A 20,420-nucleotide genomic window follows, 5' to 3' on the forward strand; every position below is an offset into this window, starting at 1 on the left:
ATGAATTATTGAAAACAACTAAACGACACTACGAGCTTTTTAATTATTTTATTTAAACATTTATTAATAAGTTATTTGTATCACTGCGCTTGCGACGCTGAAGCCTCCTGCGAATTCTTGTAAACAATCTCCAACGCTGTTGTGATCGTTCTTACATCGCCTTCGATGGTTTTCGCCCAATTTTCTACGTCCCCCAGTTCCTTCAACGCGCTACTGAAAGACTCCACGAGGTTCAACCATTGCTGGGTCTGTTTGGAAAAATTGGTGGCACTTGCATGCAGTTGCTTGGCTTCAGCATCCAGTTTCTTCTGGTTTAAATAGGCTTGGGCCACTCTAAAAAGCAACTTTATGACGATTTCAATAAAGGGGGCACATACCCCACATTCAGGTGATCTACTAGAGCCTGGGTCAAGTCACTGGCGGCTGCACAGGCTTCTTTACGCTTGGATTCTGAAACGGGGATTCTTAAACAAGGGGGTTACTTTTAAGGGTTCACACCTTGGACTTCCTTCTTGGCGCTCTGTCGAGACTGGTGCTCTTTCACCATAGAGGACAACATTGTGCTCTGTTTTCACCGAGTTAACCCCCAGGTGTTTGTAAATAAACGTCAGGGTGACAGTGACAGTAGGCTAAATGACCATGTACAATTGAACTACATCAAATAACATTTTTGGTCACAAATCGAGTTGCAAATCATCATGTATGCATTAATTTGCGCCAAATATTCAACCGTCGCAATTGTCTTTGTTTATTATTATTACTTGTAATAATAAATCAACAATCAAGACGAACAAAATCTTTACCATTGGAGCTACTATCACGTTTCGGCCTATTGACTTGACCTAACCTAAGTTTTTTCGCACCATGAACGAGTTTTTGAAATTGACCTGGTAAGACCATTTTCAATTTTTTCGTTGTTTTAAGGCTAATTTCAGGGAAAAGGACATGTCAGACGAAGCGTTGGGCATAACTTTTCTCAGCGACGAAGCAATCTCTGATCTTCATGTGTATAAAAGTTTTGAAAATGGTCTGAAGTTCAAAGAGAAAAAATCAGTAAAGTTGCACTTCTCCAACGAGAAGTTCATCCCGGGCTTGAAATACTACCGTTTAATTAAGAAAAGATCTGTTTTGACCAAACTTCAAAAGCGTCACTGTTTGGATGCTTTGAAATTAATTCAAAGTGGGAAAAGACAGGATTTGTTGACTGAGAATGAGAAATACAGCCTGAAAGTATACAATGTAAGATCTGTAGCTGTTTTACTGCGTTTTGATGCGTTTTTGTAGGAGCATCATGGTATGATTGTTGAGGAAAACAAACTTTTTAATAACTACATTAAAAGTGTTTGGATCAAGCACAAGAACACTAAAGCAAGGACTAAAGCGGGTATCTTCAACTTTGCGTGGAACAACTGGAAGAAGAAAATTAGTAGATATTTGGAGTATCCGCAGTTTTATAAAGAGTGTGCTTCTCTTTGCTTGAATTTTAATGAAAATGAATCTACTATTGACTTTCAACATGTTGTTCAACCTCTGGAAACAGGAACTTTGGCGCGCTTTGTCCACACTAATCTCAAAGAACAATGCATTTTGAAGTTCAATACTTTGAAGAAACTAGTTGAAGGACCTTTGTTGAATTCTAAATTATCAGGTGAGTTTCTCCAGTAGCTACAGTTATCTAAACCGTTGTTTTTAGTGAGTCAAGATGATAACATTACTAAGCTGTTGGAAAACCACAATTTTGACGCTGCTATATCCTCAAGTGCCTTAAAACAATTAGTTGATTATACTGACACTAGAAACAAATGGATTATTCCTGTGGTAGTCAGAGAGGTAGAAGTTGAGCAAGATGGGAAGAAACTTAACAAGAAAGTAATTTTTATTGATAAAGTTCTACCAAAAGCCACTCCAACAGTTCACGATCTTAATATTTACACTTTTAAACGACTGTTAAAGGCGAATTTTTGCGAATATGAAGCTTTCAGGTTTGTATCACTCTTTTTGTGGCAGCATTAGTTTTTGTTAACTTTAGTTATCCCACGGAGGAGACACCAATTGAACCCCGTGAAGAACAATCTGAAGAGGGTGAAAATGAGGATGGAGAAATGACCACATCTGAACCTGCAGAAACTAAAGTGATTCACCACAACGCGAATTATAGAATTTGGAACATTAAGAAATCCACAGTCCAAAATACACTCATGAAGAATCAAGTCAAAGATAAAGAAATTAATCTTCTTGTGAGATGTAAACTGGATGGATGTGAGGTAATATCTGCGGCGTCAGTTTTACTTGTAATTTACTTTGATTTGATTTCACAGGAAACGGAGCAGGGTGTTCTTTACCCCGTCGTAATTCGCCCCAAAATTGAGCAGCAAATTCAATACGGCGCCAACATTCCCTCCAAAAGTGAGCTGGCGCGGGACTGGACTTCTCTGTTCTTCCGTTTGTACTCCACTGCTTATAGAGCACGAATTTACAAGCCAATGAACGAAATAATTACAGTCGAAAAGTGCTCAATGCAAAGAATCAACAGTGATGCTCACATTCACTACGAATACAAGCCTATCCTCGGCTTGGGGGTTTTACAAAAAATCTTATCCCATTTATTAGACTTGGAGTGTGGAACTTACCTCCTCCACCACCTCCCCAAGAACGAATCGTTTTTATCAGTGATGAAACAATGCGACGACGAGTATGTTGAAAATTTCGTGGAAAACTTTTCATCCTTTGATTTTTAGGACGGAAAATGCGTACAATTTACATGAGGAGTGTTCTGAGATTCACGTGGATACGACGGCGACACAGAGTTGGTTACCGATTGATATGAACTACATTTTGCCTGCCCATCAAGCGCACCGAACCATTCCTGGGTTGTTCCATGGGTTTGACAGTATGAATTCTAATGTAAGTAGACAATTTTATTTAATTAAGTTACATAGCAACAAACTCTTGTTCTAACGTTTGCACTTCTTGTAAGTGTTGTTTTTTAATTCCGGTCGCAGGTGAAGCCGCCACTGGTCGGCCCAAGTAGTTCACTTTTCGTTGCTCTTGCAACAACGTGTTCATTCTGAGTAAAACATACGTATACGCTCCGTAATTTTTCGGTTCTTCTTGTGCCCACCAAATTGTCGCTTTTGGATACTTTTCGCATTCTTCCTTTACTAAATCATAAGGAAACGGCGATATCTGCTCCACTCTCGCTACCGCGATCTCTTTCTCCACGTTGTGTTTTTTGAGCGCTCGAATAATATCATAATAGACTTTTCCTGAACAAAACATCAACTTCTTTACATTTTCTTGGTTTTTGCACGCTTCGCCTTCTTCGGGAATCATTCGTAGAAATTCCGTGCCTTCGATCATGTCGTTGAAAGAACTGCGACATTCCCGTAGTCGCAGGAGACTCTTCGGAGTGAGAATCAACAAAGGTTTGCGAAAGGAAAGGTAGATTTGACGACGGAGAAGGTGAAACATGTTTGCTGGATTGCTGGGGTTGGCGATTACCCAGTTGCAATTGAAGAGTTGTTTGATTGCGAAATCGGGGGTTAGTTCGGGAATGGTGTCGGGGTCGTCTTCACACATTTGGAGAAAGCGTTCGGGACGAGCGTGGGAGTGTTCAGAGCCCATTCCCTCGAAACCGTGGGGGAGAAGGACGACGATGCCGTTTTGGCGGCCCCATTTTGATTCGCCTGTGGGAAATGGGGACAATGAGTATCTTTTGTGTTGAGAGTCTGTTTTCCTAAGACGGAGCTGAAAATATGCGTGGGGAGACTTAAAACCCCATGCTAGTAGCGTTCATAGTTTAAAACTGCACTGCTGAACAAACAAACAAGCGTCCAAATATAATGCACCATGGTATGAACAGAATATGCACCCAACAATACATTTTACCCCTTGAACTTTTTATTTACAACTTATTACTCGACAACTTACAGTTCACCAAACGCTCTAGTGCGGTTATGGCTTTGACTTTTTAAATCGTTTACAGCCATCTTACCGCAAACCCCCATAAACATAATAATCCTCAAGTGGTTGGGTCTTATCTGCTTTGAAATGATCCGTAATAAATATTTTTACCCAACTGGTCAGTCTTACAAATCGAAACAATAAATAGATTTTGTTATACGGCAGAAAAGTAGTACTTTTTGTCGAGCAACTAAATTTTGGTAGCGAGGCGAAGCGTAGCGTATGCAAAATTGCGAAACAGCAAAGCCACTTTTCGGCCAAATAACAAATACTATACTAAAATATTGGTTTCAAAGAGTTTCAAAGTTAAGATCGTGCAAGTGCCGTACAAAATGTAAGTTTCAAATAGTAACCGTCACAAAAAGTACTTTTTCTGCCTTGGCAGCAAATGTGTTGCCATGTCAACGAGTGCTTTTCATTGCTTATAATAAAATTGCTGTCTAAAAACGACTAAAAAATAGTGACTTTTCATGACGTTTGGAGAAAAAATATTGTTCTTTTAATTTTTACATCAAAATACACTTTTTCTGTTATTGTTTCAGACCTAAGAAACTCAAATTTTCTTCATTTTTTTTACTAGTAATTAACTTATATTTCTACTAAGTAGTAAGTTAATTGTACCAGCAGGTACGCACTGAAGATAGGCAAGCGCGAGCAGCATTGTTTCAAACTTCGGTTCTACGTTCGTTTATGGCTGTGTACCTCTTAGAAAAACAGACTTTACCACCACTTACCGGAACAGAGGTACTGGTCGAAGATCGGCTGTGCCCCGTTGAAAAAATCCCCAAACTGCGCTTCCCATATGACTAAACAATTCGGGTTTGCCTGTGCATATCCAGTTTCGAACGCCAAAACCCCAAACTCTGATAAAGAACTGTTACAAACAAAATAGGGGGCCTGGTTTGGGAACAAGTTCTGTAGCGCTATATAAGTTACTTTATCCTTCGTCTGGTGATGTATAACATGATGACGATGGGAGAAAGTTCCTCGTTGGACATCTTCCCCGGATAATCTAACAGGAATACCTTCTTTAACCAACGATCCAATAGCGAAGGCCTCTCCTAAGCTCCAGTCAGCCATTCGATTCTCTACCATTTTCTTTTTGTCTTCAAGAAGTTTCAGTAATTTTGGATGCACGACAAAGTCTAAATTCGCCGGTGGTGGTGAAGAGAACTTATTCCCGATGTGCTGAAGTATCTCCTCCGCAACGCCCGTCGGCGTCGTCTTCAACGGGTCTTTCCCATTATAGAACCCTGTCCACAACGTATCTATCCAATCTTTAATATAAATTGTCGTTTGTTTGGTCGCTTTCACGAATTGTTTTTCCATAAACTGGTGCACTTCATTTTGGATCTTCTTAACTTCTTCCGAAGTCACCACGTTCTCTCCAACCAACTGCTCAGTATATTTAACCATGACAGGTTTCAGTTGCTTGATCTTCGTATACATGACTGGCTGTGTAAACATTGGCTCGTCGCCCTCGTTGTGCCCATGTCTTCGATAGCCCACCAAGTCGATAACAACGTCTTTGTGGAACTTGAAGCGGTATTCTGCTGCGATTTGACACACGCGGACGACGCTTTCGACGTCGTCGGCGTTCACATGGAAAATCGGAGCGTTCACAACACGCGCAAGGTCTGAGCAGTACCGGGAAGAGCGGGAAAATCTGGGATCAGTGGTGAAGCCGATTTGGTTGTTGATAATGAAGCAGATGATCCCGTGGGTTGTGTAATCTGGGAGATAGGAGAGACCTAAACACTCGTAGTTGCTGCCTTGGCCGCTAAAGGCAGCGTCGCCGTGGATGAGAATGGCCATATTCTTCTGGCCTTTGACATCGCCTAAAAATGGTGCTAAAATGTCTGAATTGTGGGAAGATCAACTAACCTTGCATTATCTGCTCTGCCCTCGTGCGCCCCAAAACACAAGCATTGACCGTTTCCAAATGCGAAGCATTGGACATCATTGTCAGTTTGTATTTCTTTCGTGTCGTGATGTTGGTCCGCTCAGTGTGGCACCCGTAATGATATTTAACATCCCCAGCCCCATCATCTCCGGGGTCTAAGGGTGCAAACTGATTGAAAATCTGATAGAGAGGTTTTTGGAAAATATTGGACAAGACATTAAGACGTCCTCTGTGGGCATTACCAAGGAAAAAATGCTCGCACCCCAGTGCAGTTGATACATCAATGATTGCTTTCATTCCGGGGATGAACGTGTCGCAACCTTCCAAACCAAACCGTTTTTCCGAAGCCCACTTTTTACCTAAGAAATTCTCAAACTCCGAAGACCAAAGTAGACGTCTCAAAATCACTTTTTTTTGCTCATGAGTAAAGTAGAGACTGCCGGGACTTTCTAATTTCTCTCTTATAAATCGTCGTTCGTGCAAATTATCGATGTACATGTACTCTACCCCGATGGAGCGACAGTACACTTCCTCCAACCGTTTCAAGATCTCACGTATCGGAAGCTTCTTGTCCTTACCACCGATAAAGGTACTGTCAGTTAGTGTGACAACTTGGTCCAAATCCTCAAATTTGAACTTCTTCACGAGTTCACTGGGAGGTGTTCCTATATGAGTCCAACTAGCTTCGGTTGTCGCAATTCCCAGAGGATCTAACTGTGCAAGAAGATGACCGCGCGCTTGAAAACTCCTAACAACCGTTTGCATCGCTAAATGAAGATCAATGTTGCTTTGCCCGACAACCTCAGGCGCGGCCACCGATGGTGATGAAGAGGGTCTTTTTGCAGGTTCACTTGAAGAAGCCAAAGAGTTGGGTTTTGCAAAAGATTTAAAGTAACCATCCCAAGAAGCATTCACACTTTTGGGGTCCTTGAGCCAGGAATTGTACAAATCTTCCAAGTACTGTGCTGACGTTCCGGTCAGAAACGATTCTTGAGAGTGTTGCCGAATTATATTTAAACATGTTGCGAATTTTGGTCTAAAAAACTCGAAGATTTTTGACATGATAATTTTGACAAGAACGCGGGATTTCTATGGAAATTTAAACGTGCCGCTAAAAATGGGCTCTGGTTTTTTGTGCCAAATGCTGTTTGCACGACCTAAATATAAAATGCAGTTATTTTAAGCTTTAAAGGAAAATTTGGGTGTGTTTGCATTTACGACACTCGTCGTCTTTAAAAATGTGAAACTCCCGGTTTCCAGGGCGGTATGTCGCTTTTGGTGGGGGAGGGTGTTAAATTTAGCTTCAATTTATTTAGACAATGAGTTTTGGACGCTCACGACTCGAAAAACACAGTCGTAATAAGTTTTTGGTTCATTTCCAATAAGTTTTGTCGAATTAACTTGTTTTTATCAACATACTTAAGATAAGCAAACACGTACTTTTAAATAGTCGCATTGTTTGTAAACTACGTTATTTTGGCGTAACCACAACAACATCGTGACGTCAGTCATAAGTCAGCGCCCACTCGGAAACCCACAACTTTTAAAAGTGCCCAATTTCTTTGTTGTCCGGTATACTAACAGCCTTGTATTTTTACAGTACGTTGTCCTGATGACATTGCTTTCATTACAGAATAGCGCGAAACGAAAGTAAGACAGCGTGTTTTATTAAAAATGAACAACAATTGAGCGAAGCTTTTAAACTGCTAATTTAATAAACAAAAATGACAAAAAGTGACGAAAATAACACTTTGTCATCAATCAGTGGAAAGTTTCATTTAGCGCTGATTTTGTGACTTTATTTTCATCGCAAGGTTGCGATTTCAAATGACCGATGAAGGGCGTTAATTCAGGAAGCTATCTGACCTACTTAATTTCATTTTTTAGTGTGAAAATGAATTTGGAACTCGCAGAGTCAACGGAAAATTTCTACATACACTCGTTGAATATGAAATTGTTGGTTGACGTGGAATGAAAATTCCCCCGTCATGTTTATTTTCAGCGTTTCTTTGTCGATGAATCACGTTTTTGTTTCAGGTGACGAAATTGAAACCGAAAAGGACGAAGAAAAAGAGGGTATTGAAGAACTTTCTATAAATATTTTATTGTGATCTTTTTACAATGTTTAAGCATAATAATTATCAAAATACAACTTGAATGAAAATTGTCATTCAACAGTAGACACACAACAATCGCACGTAGGATTATGAGAGAATGGCGAGTTTAAAAAGCAAAATAAAAAACCCAAAATCCTGTTAATATGTACACCTATGTTAATGAGGGAAGGGGAGTTGTTAACATGGAGGTAAAATTCTCAAATGTAGGAAAAATACAGTCTGTTTACTTTATTTTTTCTGTTTTTCTTTTAATAATTACAAATAACCTATGACAATTTTTTAGCTTTTTGATAAAGCGTATCTACTACTTTACTCATACTTTGTATAGTTTCTAACGCCATTTCGTATGTTTTATCTACAGGTGTTTCCTCAAACACTATCAAGACCCCTGAAAATGTCATAATTAGAAAGTGCGACTTGTCGTCAGATAGTTTACCTTCTCCTTGGTCTAGAATTCCGTGAAACTTGGCGTCGAGAATCATCTGTGAGAGCTTCTTCTCCACCTGGGGCATGGGTAGCTTTATCGTCTTGGCGACGTAGTCCACTTGAACTCTCGAATAAGGCTCGATGATCCTGCACAAATTCTGCTCCAACATGTTGTCATACAAAGTGCCCAAATGTGCCCTGACAATGACGTCATCCTCCAACTCGTGCTTAAACTGTTTAACAGCCTGCTGGAAGTCAGCCAGCGACCTTTTGTGTGAAGCTTGTGCAACCGCCTTCATGGCATCAATATCTCTGCCGGCATACTTAATCGCGAGTTTCCCGCTCACGATCTGTTGTACGTCTTCAGGATTATTGAGCATAATTTTCGACAAGAGCATGTACTTCAAAGCGGTGAGAGCTTTTGGGGACTCGACGCTATCAAAGCCTTCGAAGGCCTCGTAGAAGTAAGAGTAAGCCGTCTTGAAATCCTTCTCATCGGCCGCGTGGAGGATACCGGATTGGAGGTCGAGGGCAGCTTGCATTTTCGGGGGGCAGTAGATGGCATTAGCCGTGGTACGTGCGGAGGTCAAGGCGGCTCTTGCCTTAGGGAGGTTACTCAAGGCGTGATATGTCTTACTCTCAAGAAGTTGCACCTCCACCAGCAGATTCTTGTCGTCGAGCTTCTTCAGCTCTTTGAGAAGAGTCGAACCCAGCTGGAGGGCCTCTGCGAACATGCCTGTGTCGAAATACAACGCGATGAGACGGGCCTCCAACGATTGTCGCAGAAAAGTTCTTCTTTCTTCCTTCGCCCATTCTATGCACTCCTTGCAAAGCTGTACTTCGATGCCGATACCCGCTTCCAAGTCCAAGAAGAAGTCCACGAGGCTGCGAACCAGTTTTGCCGCCTTTGCTTTGCTGATCATACTCAGGAACGGCCTGGTGGCTTTGATCAAATCGGCGAGTTCTTTGGCCTTACCCTCCTTCTTGTACTGCTCCCCCAAGTTGAGGATATCTTGCTCTTTACTTTTAATATTTTCTTCGTCATTGTCTGGATCTTCACTTTCACGTTTTAATTTCAATAATTTGTCGTGATTGGAGTTGGAAACAGATTGCGCTCGTTCAAACAACATTGCACCCGCCATATTAGTTGTCTAGAAAAGCACTGTCATTCGGGGAGACATGTCTGCGGAAGTGGAGGGAAGTGGCTAAGGTTACGGCGAAAATGCTGTCAAAATTCAACGGTTTTACAGAGAACGAAGCAAAGAATTGCTAATTAAACACAAAAGAAGTTCAATTTAGAGGGAAAACTAACTGACATATAAATTTGACGGTTTATTTATTGTTGTCAAGGAATTTTAATTAGCGTATAGTTGGTTGCATAACATTGACACCACTGACTTAAATAGGCAACACACTAAACAGTGAAATTCCAGAACAGTTAAATTTATGCACAAAACTTGTGTTTATTTCGGAATGTTTGGTCTATTTTAGGAGCGCCTTAAGATCTACAGAGGAATAAATTATATCGCATGTAATTAAGGCGAGCGAATTTCTAAAAGCAAAGATTTTGTTTCGCCTCTGCCGATCGACCTCATTGAAAAAAACGGATCATTTTTTGTTTCATAAATTTATTTTAAGCGTTTAAAAATACATTACAAATAAATATTCATTGAGCTCCTATAATTTTGTACTTTTTGCCAATTACTGTGAATTTTTAATCGACCTTCCTTCTCCCAGCGTCGCCTCATCGGTGGATCCCCGAATCCTCGCAGCTAAATTACTAGCCAATCGACCAATGTCAAATCTACATGACAAAATTAAAATTCTGCGACCATTTCTATGAACAACTCACTGATGCTGATGTGCGGGCCGTCTGACTCTCCTGCATCTTCCTCTCTTGTCTCTTGCATACCCATTAGCGCATCGTCTGTAATGAAGAACTTCCCCAAGAGTTGGAGGACTACCGACTCCCAAGTCATCTGAAGGAACTATCGCAAGGTTCGGTTCTTCGATTATTTGCACCTTGATTCTGTCCGGCGAACTGGTACTAAATGGCACAGATTCTACTTTTTCCGTCGTTTTCGTCGTACCAGCGGATGTAGTTTCTAATTTTTCGGTAGTTGAAATTGTGCTGTCCGGTTTGGACGATGGACTAGTAATATTAATGTCTTCTGGAGGTGGTTTTAAGGTTACGTTCCCTGCCGGGGGCTTTATCGTAAAGTCCGAGTAGTCATAATTATAGTCATAATCCTAATTAAAGATTTATAATTGAGTTTTTAGACGATTTTTTGACTCACCCCTAAGGCATCATCGCCTAAAAGTGCGATGATTTGGAGGTCTTTTAAATGGACTTGGATGTTGTAGTCTCCAGTTTGTTTCTGATCGTAGACCGTGCGTACAGGCTCTTGCATTGGGGCAGCAAATATGACTGCAAAGAAAGTGGTCAGTAAGATGAGCTTCATTTCTGCAGGAGTGTCTTGTGGCGACTGAAATCAACAGTGATGGTCGAGGAATTCTTTAGTGGATGCAAGGCTAAGGAAGGTCAAGATCGGACCCAAGTGGGAGCTGTTTGATTGGTAATATTTACCGTTAGGTTCAGGGAACTACAGCGAGAAAAGTTCAGATTTTTTTTTTCAAAATTTTACAGCAGGAAGCGAGCCGTTACTTTTTTGGCAAATAATTACAGGTTGACTGTCCCGTAATGACCCTAAATCTATTTTTTCTTGGTAACCTTCCGCGTCCACGATAAGCGCCTATTTCGGTCCGCAGATAACACTTTATTTTGTTATGCAATTAACAGTTAGTTGCGTCTCAGAATCATCTTCGCAACTGCAAGTGCACCATTTCCAGAGGTCAGACACCTCTGTTAACTGTGAAGTGATCAACGGTAAAATTTCTTGACCAAAAACACACATCTCAGTTAATCTTCAATAGTCATCCCGTAAACATGCTAGTACTAACGCTCTTGTTTGTTGGGGTTACCACGGTACTATCAACACCGCTCAGAGTACTTTACGACCAACGCCAAGATGGTGAGTGGAATGTCAATGCAGACTTTAAGAACATCGTCGTCATGGTCATTCCGACTCAATCTTCACCAAGCACCCCAAGTACTGGGACTCTTCTCGATTTGTTGGCCAAGGCGGTACCTAAGAGGGGCCATCTGAAGAAGCTCCAAAAGAAGGTGGTTCCAGGCGAAGAAACCATGCATTTTATAGAGTCGAAAACGGCGCCGTACCATGTCGATATCAGCAGAAGTAAGAGCCATTTGGCGAAGTTGCATCCAGAGGTACCAGCCCCGGCGGTGATCAACGCCGAAGAAATTGTAGTTGCCAAGTCACCAACGGTGGAGTTGGTCAAGGACGCACTCCACGCGAGAGTCGCAAGAGCGTTTATTGTAACAGTTCCTGAAGAGGAAAAGAAGAAGGAAGCTAGGAAGAAGAACGTTTCCAAATCAGTTTTGAAACTGCTGGGGGCAGAAAACGAGCAATGTGGGCCTGGACTCGCCAGAGACGCCGAGGGCGTTTGCAGAACCATCAAAGATTGATTTGTTAATTTATTTTATTTTATATTCGTTTTGATTAAAATACAACTTTAAAGAAACAAATTTTATTATTTTTGAAACATAATCACAACATAAATTAAACATTTTGGCTCAAGACTGCATGGGACTTCTCCTCAAGAAGGGCCGCAGGAATCCCGGAACTTTCAACCTCCTGAAAAACCAACTTAGATTAGTCAACACAGAACTGCAACTACCTTTTACTCCCAACACTTGTAACAGTGGTGTTACTAGTCTCTGGTGGTTTCGTAGCCTCCGGTTTGATCACCACGGTTTCTTCAGGTTTCTCAGGCTTGTAGAACCCCTCTGGATCTGGAAACTCTTCTCCGAATAGTCCCGGCTCTGCCAACAACGCTGCTGTTAGTAACCCTCCAGGTGGGCTCCACACCAAAACGATCTTGTCCAGATTCACCCTCCAGTTCTCGGTCCCATTTTGCCGCTGGTCGTGGACTTCATCAAACAAAGATACGTCGTATGTTTGCGTTGAAGTCTCATTACTTTGGATGGGAGCACTTTGTACACATAACAAAGACGTGACAAGGAACAAGATTGGAAACATTGTTCTTGGAGTGGTCGAGTTGAAATGAAGACAAGTTCGACATGTATGGAGGAGCCCCACAGAATGCAAATAGTGAAGAGGGGAGACATGATGGATTTGCAGAAGCTTGAGGCTATTTTGGTATGCGGGAAATTGGTGACCGTCTTGGAGTTCGAGTAACGGGAAATCTTGATAGTTGGTACACAAACAGGATTGATAAAAACGCGATTTCCGAGGGTCAAGGTGATGTTAAACACGTAGGCAACCAATCATACTTTTACTGCATTTTCAAGACCACATCTAAATTCATTATTGTTTGTCGTAACTCCTCTTTTTCTTCTTCGCTCTTGAGCCCCACGCAATACTCATCGAATTTCCTCTGTTGATACCGCTGTATAAACTTATAACATTGCTTAATAGTCGCTCCCATGTACAAGGTATTTACCACAACTCTCTTTTTATCAATAGTCCTAAGTAAGGGTAAACTACTCGCTACAAGTTTATGGGGGCCGTGTCTACACCTTATGATGGCAACTCTTGTTTTCTCATTACAGTATCTTGCTGATAATGCCGCCGTCGTGGCCGCCACCCCAAAATCGCCATGGACTTTCTGGATCATGTTTACAACTGAATGAAAAAGAGCATTGGATTTGAGCTGCAGAGGGTCCGTGTGTTTTTTTGATTCTTCGTTGATTTCTATCACCATGTATCTGTAAATTCGAAGTGACAACAAGGAGGCCACGAGGAGGTAAAACAAACCTGTTTTTGTGTCGAACCATCGTAAGGAAAATGTGTCAAACTGACAGTTACATAACCTCAACAAATATTGAAAGCGAGCGCTGCGGCCATTGGTGGAAATTCTGGAATAAATGAACACCAATAAGATTTTTAGGGAACTTTTTCGCGGCGAAAACGATGTTTAATATATTTAAGTTATACATTAATCGAAAAAGCAGCTCGAGATCTATCAACTAGAGAAATTTCATTGCACTAGGAAAAGTAGCTTAGGAGAGGTGCTCAAAAAATGTAAAATTCAATGTTTTCATCGTTTAATTAAGTCGCATTGTTTTACAAATCGATCATCGAATTTTGTATATCTAAAAGAGCGGATTATAAGCAAAAAAAATGCGAGAAAAACGATGGCGAATAGCGCATCTTTTTATGTCGGTATACCTAGTAGTTTCAGAAAAGTTTAACTTTGAAAATTTCGAAAATAAAAATTAATTATCCCAAAATTTAATCGGCAATAAATCGGTTATTTGTTGTTGTGTGTGGATTTTCAATCTGCGTGAAATTCTGTGTTAAATATGTACCCATACATAATTTAATTTGCTCCAAAAAAATGCAAGATACCGACCGAAAGAAGATTCATATACATACCTAGTTTTAGTCTAGTTCATTTATTTATTTACTATTGTATTTTAAAAGGTTTTTGCGCTTTTGTCAATTTTCCTGACATTTGTGATATGTATAGGGGAGAGGGGGGCATAGTGGGGTACTTAACATTCAATTAGCCACGCATGTTAAAATAATAGAAATTAACAATTTTTTTTTACTAAATATCATAGACTAATGTATTGCGGATGATTTTTGTTGAACTTTTTTTGATTACCATAAAAAACTTACGACTTGTGAGCATTATTTTAAAAAATGGGATTTGCCCCGCTTTGCCCTGCACATAGGGGTAAAGTGGGGTACCCTATGGGGAAATCAAATTTTTGAATTACTGTGTACCTACTTAGAAAAAGTAACATTTTAAAATTACTTAGGCATCAATGCCAATTGCACATAAATGAGCAGGTTCATCATAATTAGCCACAACATTTGTATGACTAAATTTGAAAAAAACTTGCTCCCTAACTTCGCGAATTTTTTAACGAAAACACTGAATTTCACATTTTGTTTTATAAAACATATAGGTTTTAACATTTTGTTTTATAAAACACACGTGGTTAACTGTCAACTAACAACCAATCAAAACACGCTATTCGACTTTTTTCACAGCGTTTGATTTGAGCAGCAGGAGTGTTACCCCGCTATGCCCCGGTACCCCACTATGCCCCCCTCTCCCCTACTCATTTGAGACAAGAAAATCATTTTTTTAGCTTTTAGCTTATTATTTACGAACTTATTTGAGTTCGTAAAATTAGTCTTTTTCAGACTAAAATACCAACATGGTGGTTCAATACAACAATTAATCAACCTTATTCAATCTAAGTTACATGAATATGTATAAATTATTAAGTTTTACAAGTAAGTCATGATTTTCTTCGTGTTTTTGGTATTTTTTAGGTTGCTATATTTTATGCAAGACAACTACAGCAGTTCCACATGAACTGAACCTGACACATTAAAAACTAAAACATCTTGCAGAAACATAATTTTGTTAAAAATCGAATATATAAACCTTAAATTAACCAAAACCATGAATGGTTGAATTAATTGTTTGCTTCTTGATACTTTAAATAACCACCTTCTTTTAACTATACTTTCGTTCATCTAGTTTAATTAAATTTTTCGCTTAACTTCACTTTTTTCATTCAAAATATAAATTCCAAGAATTTAAAATTAGTGGACAAATCAGTTTGAACTATTTACTTAACACATCAGAAACTGAATATATAAAAAAGTAATTTCATAATTGGTTTTTGAATTAAAACTTTGTTAAGAAAATTGTCACACCCGTGACAATATTTTAACAAAAGTTGGCAAAACTGGTTGAAATCTGTGGAGTTAAAAATTGATAATTGGTATACAAAGTAACAAATTGATAATGCAGTTTTTGCACTAATTAAAGTTAAAAGATATATTAGAGAAATACTGAAAATAAATGTCACGGGTGTGACAATTGTTAGATCGGACTTTCCAAATTTGATGATTTAAGGCTTAAACATGTACACACTGTTGGTTTTAACAACTCTTATTAAAATGCTCACATGTTAAAGAAACTCTGGATGGTATAGGAGGCACAAATAAACGTATCGTTCGCAGAAAGATAATCAACAATTCTGCTAAGGATTTCTTCTTGAAAGCAAAAGATCAATTAATAATATAAATATTTTGTATACTGGTGAATTCAAAGTCAAAATATCTAAATCAACTAAGTAAAAATATTCAAGCAATCAATACCAAATATCCAACAATATCTCATATTTTGTCCAAATAAATAAGTTAGTTTAGGGTGGATGTCGGTATGTTTAACGGATATAAGTACACTCGACCAATTTGTGAAACCGAAACTGGGGGCTGTGGGCGCCTTCGCCTGTGTAAAATATAACTTACTTTGTTCAAAATGTTACAAGCATTAATAAAATTAGTCTTTCTGCTACATTATTTTCATTTTTTAGCAACGTTTATTTAACAAGTTTTGCTTTGTCACGCCCGTTACAAATGTATGTCACACCCGTTACAGTTTTCTAAAATATACAGTGCACAATTGAATTGGTAATTCTAATTGCAAAGAGGCTTAAAATGTGTGCCTATAGTTCATATATTTGTGTACTAAAGGAGAAGGAATCTGACTTTTGTGATGCGCAGAAATATAGAAAAATGTTATTAAAAACAATAAATTTAATTTGTACGCGTCACACCCGTGACACCACAAATTAATTTGCTGCTCTATGATCTGCATCCTAACTTAACAAATTTTATTTAGATAATTTGCAGCACTTTAATCTACCTGATAACAGTGTACTTCTGCTTGAAAAAGCCCTTAGTCGTAAATAAATTAAAAAAATGTTGTCATTTTGTCACACCCGTGACATATGGAATTGCTGACTATCTTTTTGTGTTTATTTTAAATAGTCTGATTATTATTAAGGTGGCGCGTTTTTTCCAGAAAGAATAAATCGTACATAGTAAGAGATCTGAATTTGTTTTTGCTAGTTTTTATTAAAAAATGTTGTTTGTAACACGCACCTAAAAAGTTTTTGCGCACTCATCTGCAAAAGGTACTTGTAACAAAAATAACTATTTGAAAGTCTAGGCAATCAAACGTGATATTTAGAATAGTTGGTGGTTTTATTTTAATAATTGTGATGCTAATGACCTTCGAAAATAATAGATAAAGAAATTACATAAAAAATTTCCGGAAACATATTTGTATTTAAATTAATTCGAATGCGGCGCTACCAACCTATTTCCATACTGATAAAATTTCCCTAAATGTGTGAATGACGTTTGAAATTCATTCCAAAATTCAAAATAGATATTGAATGCTCCTATGAGTTATTATTATTGTTTTCGCACAAAATTTTGTGTTTCACACGTCTCAGAGGGCTCGGATTTCAACATTTTTCTTGCATTTCCAAAGAACATTTTCTCAGTTTACCAAAATTATTTGTACTACGTTTCAAATTGGCCAGTCAAAACCTCAAATGCCCCAAATAGATAAACATCTATTCGCTTTCGAATCGGCCTTCCTTATTTACAAATAATCAAATTGAATAGACATCACCTACTTTAATAATATGAGTTCATGGCTTTAATGAATTAATTACCATTATAAGCCCTTATCTGCCGGCTACTTTCTGGCTTAAATTAATCCCTTTTATCGTTATGATAACAAAGTAAACCCAATAAAACCACCATTTTATTATTCTGCTCCATTGACGTAGTCATCTTTATCTGTTTTAACGATGCGAAGCTATCACCGACCTCTCGCTCTTCGTTTCGAGTTCAACTTTGTCCCCACTCGCTGATTGTGTTTTCAATGTAATAAAAAGAACCTTGAAAGCTCATTTATAGTCGATTCTGTCATGCCTGTTGCGTATTTCATAGGTGTAGATGTTGGTACCGGCAGTGCAAGAGCTGCACTTGTGACCGACAATGGAAGAATTGTTAAGAGTGCCGTACAAACAATACAAACTTGGAATCCTCAACAAGATTTCTATGAGCAGTCCTCGGAAGACATTTGGAATGCATGCGTGACTTGTATTAAGGTAAACATTACGGTATTGTTAACTTGTATTATTTGTTGTTTTTGTAGAATGTAACCCAAGGGGTGAAACCTGAAGATGTTAAAGGCGTCGGATTTGACGCAACTTGTTCTTTGGTTGCGTTGGATCAATCTGGAAATCCATCGAGTGTTAGTCCGTCTGGGAATAACCAACAGAATGTTATTCTGTGGTTGGACCATCGCGCTTCCAAGGAAGCTGCCTTAATCAACAGTTTCAACCATTCCGTCCTTCAGTACGTTGGAGGGAAAATCTCGTTGGAAATGGAAACTCCGAAGCTGCTCTGGTTGAAAAACCACCTCAAATCGAAATGGGAAAATTTCGGTCTCTTCTTCGACTTGCCTGATTTTTTGACCTGGAAGGCCACAAACTGCGAATCTAGATCTCTCTGCTCCTTGGTCTGTAAGTGGACTTACGAGATTACCATCGACGGTAAAGAAGGCTGGAACTCCAAATACTTCGATGATATCGGATTGGGAGACTTGCAACAGGACAAATGGCGCAAAATCGGCAGTAAAGTTCTACCTCCGGGGACTCCTATCGGTAATGGTCTGAGCGAGAGAGCTGCCAAAGAACTAGGACTTCGAGTTGGTACTCCTGTGGGTACTTCTATCATTGACGCCCATGCAGGAGGGCTGGGACTTGTAGGATGTCGCGTTCCCAATATAAGCCCAAACTTTGGAACCAGACTTGGTCTGATTTGTGGCACCTCTACTTGTCACATGGCTGTGTCTCAAGAACCAGTGTTCACTCCTGGAGTATGGGGGCCTTATTTTAGCGCCATGGTCCCGGGGATGTGGCTCAATGAAGGCGGACAAAGCGCCACGGGCAAATTAATAGACCACGTGATAGATTCCCATCCTTCATCAGCTTCAATCCGAAGAAAAATCGGAAACATGTAAGATTACAATAAGTGTGGTTCCTCAAACTAAACTAATTTGAAGGCACATCCAAACTTATCTAAGCACGCTATTAAGCGACTTAGCAAAGAAAGCTAATGTTGATAACATAGCCTTCCTAACTAAAGATCTCCACGTTTGGCCGGATTTTCACGGAAACCGTTCACCACTAGCAGATCCAACACTAAAAGGCGCTGTAAGTAGACACTTTTTTAGATGTTTTGTATCAATTGTTTGTAGATCAGTGGTCTGACTCTCGCTGAAGATGAAGAGAGCTTGGCTCTTCTCTACTTGGCCACGGTTCAAGCTCTCGCGGTATGAATCTTTCACTCGTTTTTATGTACTGAACTTTGTTTCCAGTACGGTACTCGTCACATTTTGGAGTCTCTCGTCATGTCAGGATACTCTTCAATTGAATCGATCTTAATTTGTGGCGGATTAAGTAAAAATATCTTGTTTACTCAAACTCAAGCAGATGTCGTCAATTTACCTGTGATTTGCCCAGAGGAAGTCGAGTCTGTTCTTTTAGGATCGGCGATTTTGGGCGCTTGTGCTGCTGGCTACTTCCCTGACATGACCACAGCCATAAAAACGATGGGAGGTGAAGGAAAAGTCGTGAGCCCCGACGCCAAGGTTGTTGAATACCACAACAAGAAGTATAAAGTGTTTTTGAAGATGTATGAGCATCAGATGGAATATCGAAAAATTCTGGGTTGTTAAACAAAATTTGAAAAGGTTTAGTTTCGCGCCTTGCATCAGTGGGTACCAACTTTAATGAAGTAACTAAAAGTTCCTTATTTTGTTATTAAATTTAAATAAAAATAAATTTTGCTCCAGTCTTTAGGCCCTTTTTAATAGGTAACAGTTTTTGTTTTGTTTTTGCAAAGTATCTCAACAAAAATTGAAATATTTTAATTTATAGATTACAGATTTTGATGTTACCGACAGCGACCCATAATACCCGACGAATCTAGTGGCGTTGGTTCATGCGCGTGTTCCAAATTTAAAATTAAGGTGTTTTCCTTAGTTTTTCCATCCAAAACAAACTGTTTTCCTGTTCTTTTAAGTAAAAGAACTCAGTGAAAAACTTGATCATATTTCTGAATTTTCTGAAGTGAACAATTTTTTGGGTGGTGAATGAGAAAGACTTGGGACAGTAAACCGACAAAATACGTAAGTTTTATTCTTTAATACTAATTCGAGGGTAACTGGAAGTTGTCCCTCCCTTCGGGCAGTTGCAACACTTGAGAAATCTTTATTTTCCGTTTAGGTGAAAATTTGGGAAAGAAATTGCAAAATGGCAGCGGAAGCGATGATTCGAGGTGGCTGTGGACAAGAAATGGGGGTTGTCATTTCGACTTGTCAAAGGTAAGTTTAGACATAAAATATGACTAAAAAAGCGATTGTATCTGTTTTCGTTAACACGAGAGATGTCAATTTATTAGTCGTATCTTGAAATTTATTGGTACAAAATGACAGGACCTCCAATTTTAAAAATGATGTATAATTGGTTGCATACTCGACAATGCAACTTCACAGGGGGTATTGTACGTATTCAGATTATGTAAGAGCGCAACAATAAGTCTCATGCAATTAAGAATACTCGTGGTCGGCTTTTGATATTCTTCTGTAACTGATTTTACTATTACGTAACTCGTTTACCTTTGAAACTCTACAACAAAAAGCAATAAATTACAGAAAAGGTAGAATAATATACTGCATTTATTTTTTGTGTAAATGTTTACTATTCTATATAGCTGTGACATTTTCGTGTTATGGAAATTACCCGTGCGGCAATTTCAGGAGGCTTTTATAATAGATGTTATCCGTTTGAACATAGTTTTTTAAAACTTATTAAACATAAAAACTGCTAGACAATAGAGTGTCGGTCAAGGTTGCATGCACGGATAATAGTTGTAACAAACATGTGATTTACTGGTTAAATAAAACTAGATACTCTCAATACATTTATTAAAACTTATAAATAGTTGTACACATTTATTTACTTTGCACGTCATATAGTCTATGATATAATCTAATTTACTGGAATTAAAATA

General features: G+C 39.0%; 8 protein-coding genes and 1 pseudogene across 11 annotated transcripts; 3 read left to right on the forward strand and 6 right to left on the reverse strand.

The window, feature by feature from the left end:
• Positions 1-33: 33 nt before the first annotated feature.
• Blos1 (biogenesis of lysosome-related organelles complex 1 subunit 1) lies at positions 34-679 on the reverse strand. Its single transcript, XM_088046667.1, has 3 exons — positions 499-679; positions 378-450; positions 34-333 (listed from the first exon to the last, which is right to left on the reverse strand). The coding sequence occupies exons 1-3, from the start codon at positions 557-559 to the stop codon at positions 81-83; spliced, it is 387 nt and encodes a 128-aa protein (XP_087902793.1). The 5' UTR covers positions 560-679; the 3' UTR covers positions 34-80.
• Positions 680-776: 97 nt separating this feature from the next.
• On the forward strand, positions 777-8,125 carry LOC148167909 (uncharacterized). Its single transcript, XM_088046658.1, has 8 exons — positions 777-890; positions 936-1,239; positions 1,285-1,648; positions 1,694-1,982; positions 2,030-2,264; positions 2,319-2,692; positions 2,739-2,904; positions 7,904-8,125. The coding sequence occupies exons 1-8, from the start codon at positions 865-867 to the stop codon at positions 7,961-7,963; spliced, it is 1,818 nt and encodes a 605-aa protein (XP_087902784.1). The 5' UTR covers positions 777-864; the 3' UTR covers positions 7,964-8,125.
• On the reverse strand, positions 2,921-6,928 carry LOC148167910 (2-oxoglutarate dehydrogenase complex component E1 pseudogene; annotated as a pseudogene). The gene is made up of 3 exons (XR_015770702.1): positions 5,848-6,928; positions 4,698-5,801; positions 2,921-3,686 (listed from the first exon to the last, which is right to left on the reverse strand). The product of XR_015770702.1 is annotated as a 2-oxoglutarate dehydrogenase complex component E1 pseudogene (transcript).
• Rpn6 (regulatory particle non-ATPase 6) lies at positions 7,946-9,605 on the reverse strand. The gene is made up of 2 exons (XM_088046659.1): positions 8,420-9,605; positions 7,946-8,371 (listed from the first exon to the last, which is right to left on the reverse strand). Exons 1-2 carry the CDS (start codon positions 9,549-9,551, stop codon positions 8,250-8,252), a joined length of 1,254 nt encoding a protein of 417 aa, XP_087902785.1. The 5' UTR covers positions 9,552-9,605; the 3' UTR covers positions 7,946-8,249.
• A 415-nt stretch (positions 9,606-10,020) lies between these two features.
• LOC148167912 (uncharacterized) lies at positions 10,021-11,126 on the reverse strand. 2 transcript variants are annotated; one of them, XM_088046662.1, is made up of 4 exons: positions 10,997-11,126; positions 10,707-10,837; positions 10,262-10,659; positions 10,021-10,213 (listed from the first exon to the last, which is right to left on the reverse strand). In XM_088046662.1, exons 2-4 carry the CDS (start codon positions 10,818-10,820, stop codon positions 10,111-10,113), a joined length of 615 nt encoding a protein of 204 aa, XP_087902788.1. In that variant the 5' UTR covers positions 10,821-10,837; positions 10,997-11,126; the 3' UTR covers positions 10,021-10,110. The 2 variants fall into 2 exon arrangements, with proteins under 2 accessions (XP_087902788.1, XP_087902787.1); XM_088046661.1 differs by lacking the exon at positions 10,997-11,126 and having other exon boundaries at positions 10,707-10,972.
• Positions 11,127-11,217: 91 nt separating this feature from the next.
• LOC148167913 (uncharacterized) lies at positions 11,218-12,016 on the forward strand. Its single transcript, XM_088046663.1, has one exon. It carries the CDS (start codon positions 11,357-11,359, stop codon positions 11,954-11,956), a length of 600 nt encoding a protein of 199 aa, XP_087902789.1. The 5' UTR covers positions 11,218-11,356; the 3' UTR covers positions 11,957-12,016.
• LOC148167914 (uncharacterized) lies at positions 12,009-12,622 on the reverse strand. Of its 2 annotated transcripts, none has more exons than XM_088046666.1 (2): positions 12,183-12,622; positions 12,009-12,125 (listed from the first exon to the last, which is right to left on the reverse strand). In XM_088046666.1, the coding sequence occupies exons 1-2, from the start codon at positions 12,528-12,530 to the stop codon at positions 12,051-12,053; spliced, it is 423 nt and encodes a 140-aa protein (XP_087902792.1). In that variant the 5' UTR covers positions 12,531-12,622; the 3' UTR covers positions 12,009-12,050. The 2 variants fall into 2 exon arrangements, with proteins under 2 accessions (XP_087902792.1, XP_087902791.1); XM_088046665.1 differs by having other exon boundaries at positions 12,169-12,622.
• A 149-nt stretch (positions 12,623-12,771) lies between these two features.
• On the reverse strand, positions 12,772-13,417 carry Pop5 (POP5 ribonuclease P/MRP subunit). The gene is made up of 2 exons (XM_088046664.1): positions 13,269-13,417; positions 12,772-13,219 (listed from the first exon to the last, which is right to left on the reverse strand). Exons 1-2 carry the CDS (start codon positions 13,286-13,288, stop codon positions 12,787-12,789), a joined length of 453 nt encoding a protein of 150 aa, XP_087902790.1. The 5' UTR covers positions 13,289-13,417; the 3' UTR covers positions 12,772-12,786.
• Positions 13,418-17,105: 3,688 nt separating this feature from the next.
• LOC148167916 (FGGY carbohydrate kinase domain-containing protein) lies at positions 17,106-19,202 on the forward strand. Its single transcript, XM_088046304.1, has 5 exons — positions 17,106-17,449; positions 17,497-18,362; positions 18,409-18,559; positions 18,604-18,678; positions 18,724-19,202. The coding sequence occupies exons 1-5, from the start codon at positions 17,267-17,269 to the stop codon at positions 19,081-19,083; spliced, it is 1,635 nt and encodes a 544-aa protein (XP_087902430.1). The 5' UTR covers positions 17,106-17,266; the 3' UTR covers positions 19,084-19,202.
• The last annotated feature ends 1,218 nt before the right edge of the window (positions 19,203-20,420 follow it).

Source organism: Gnatocerus cornutus, chromosome 9, assembly GCF_029298725.1.
Source record: "Gnatocerus cornutus isolate USDA-ARS CGAHR chromosome 9, icGnaCorn1.1, whole genome shotgun sequence".
Taxonomy (NCBI): domain Eukaryota; kingdom Metazoa; phylum Arthropoda; class Insecta; order Coleoptera; family Tenebrionidae; genus Gnatocerus; species Gnatocerus cornutus.

Coding starts and splice junctions, on each gene's coding strand:
- LOC148167916 (XM_088046304.1), top strand. CDS start 17,267: ATGCCTGTTGCGTATTTCATAGGTGTAGATGTTGGTACCGGCAGTGCA. Junction 17,450..17,496: donor CATGCGTGACTTGTATTAAG/GTAAACATTACG, acceptor TTGTTTTTGTAG/AATGTAACCCAAGGGGTGAA. Junction 18,560..18,603: donor ATCCAACACTAAAAGGCGCT/GTAAGTAGACAC, acceptor AATTGTTTGTAG/ATCAGTGGTCTGACTCTCGC.
- LOC148167913 (XM_088046663.1), top strand. CDS start 11,357: ATGCTAGTACTAACGCTCTTGTTTGTTGGGGTTACCACGGTACTATCA.
- LOC148167914 (XM_088046666.1), bottom strand. CDS start 12,530: ATGTTTCCAATCTTGTTCCTTGTCACGTCTTTGTTATGTGTACAAAGT. Junction 12,126..12,182: donor GTAACACCACTGTTACAAGT/GTTGGGAGTAAA, acceptor TTGGTTTTTCAG/GAGGTTGAAAGTTCCGGGAT.
- Blos1 (XM_088046667.1), bottom strand. CDS start 559: ATGTTGTCCTCTATGGTGAAAGAGCACCAGTCTCGACAGAGCGCCAAG. Junction 451..498: donor CGCCAAGAAGGAAGTCCAAG/GTGTGAACCCTT, acceptor TCCCCGTTTCAG/AATCCAAGCGTAAAGAAGCC. Junction 334..377: donor GTAGATCACCTGAATGTGGG/GTATGTGCCCCC, acceptor GTTGCTTTTTAG/AGTGGCCCAAGCCTATTTAA.
- Pop5 (XM_088046664.1), bottom strand. CDS start 13,288: ATGGTTCGACACAAAAACAG. Junction 13,220..13,268: donor ATGGTTCGACACAAAAACAG/GTTTGTTTTACC, acceptor TCGAATTTACAG/ATACATGGTGATAGAAATCA.
- Rpn6 (XM_088046659.1), bottom strand. CDS start 9,551: ATGGCGGGTGCAATGTTGTTTGAACGAGCGCAATCTGTTTCCAACTCC. Junction 8,372..8,419: donor AATTCTAGACCAAGGAGAAG/GTAAACTATCTG, acceptor TGACATTTTCAG/GGGTCTTGATAGTGTTTGAG.
- LOC148167912 (XM_088046661.1), bottom strand. CDS start 10,871: ATGAAGCTCATCTTACTGACCACTTTCTTTGCAGTCATATTTGCTGCC. Junction 10,660..10,706: donor TAGGCGATGATGCCTTAGGG/GTGAGTCAAAAA, acceptor ATCTTTAATTAG/GATTATGACTATAATTATGA. Junction 10,214..10,261: donor CGGCCCGCACATCAGCATCA/GTGAGTTGTTCA, acceptor TTTGTCATGTAG/ATTTGACATTGGTCGATTGG.
- LOC148167909 (XM_088046658.1), top strand. CDS start 865: ATGAACGAGTTTTTGAAATTGACCTG. Junction 1,240..1,284: donor ACAGCCTGAAAGTATACAAT/GTAAGATCTGTA, acceptor GCGTTTTTGTAG/GAGCATCATGGTATGATTGT. Junction 1,649..1,693: donor GTTGAATTCTAAATTATCAG/GTGAGTTTCTCC, acceptor CGTTGTTTTTAG/TGAGTCAAGATGATAACATT.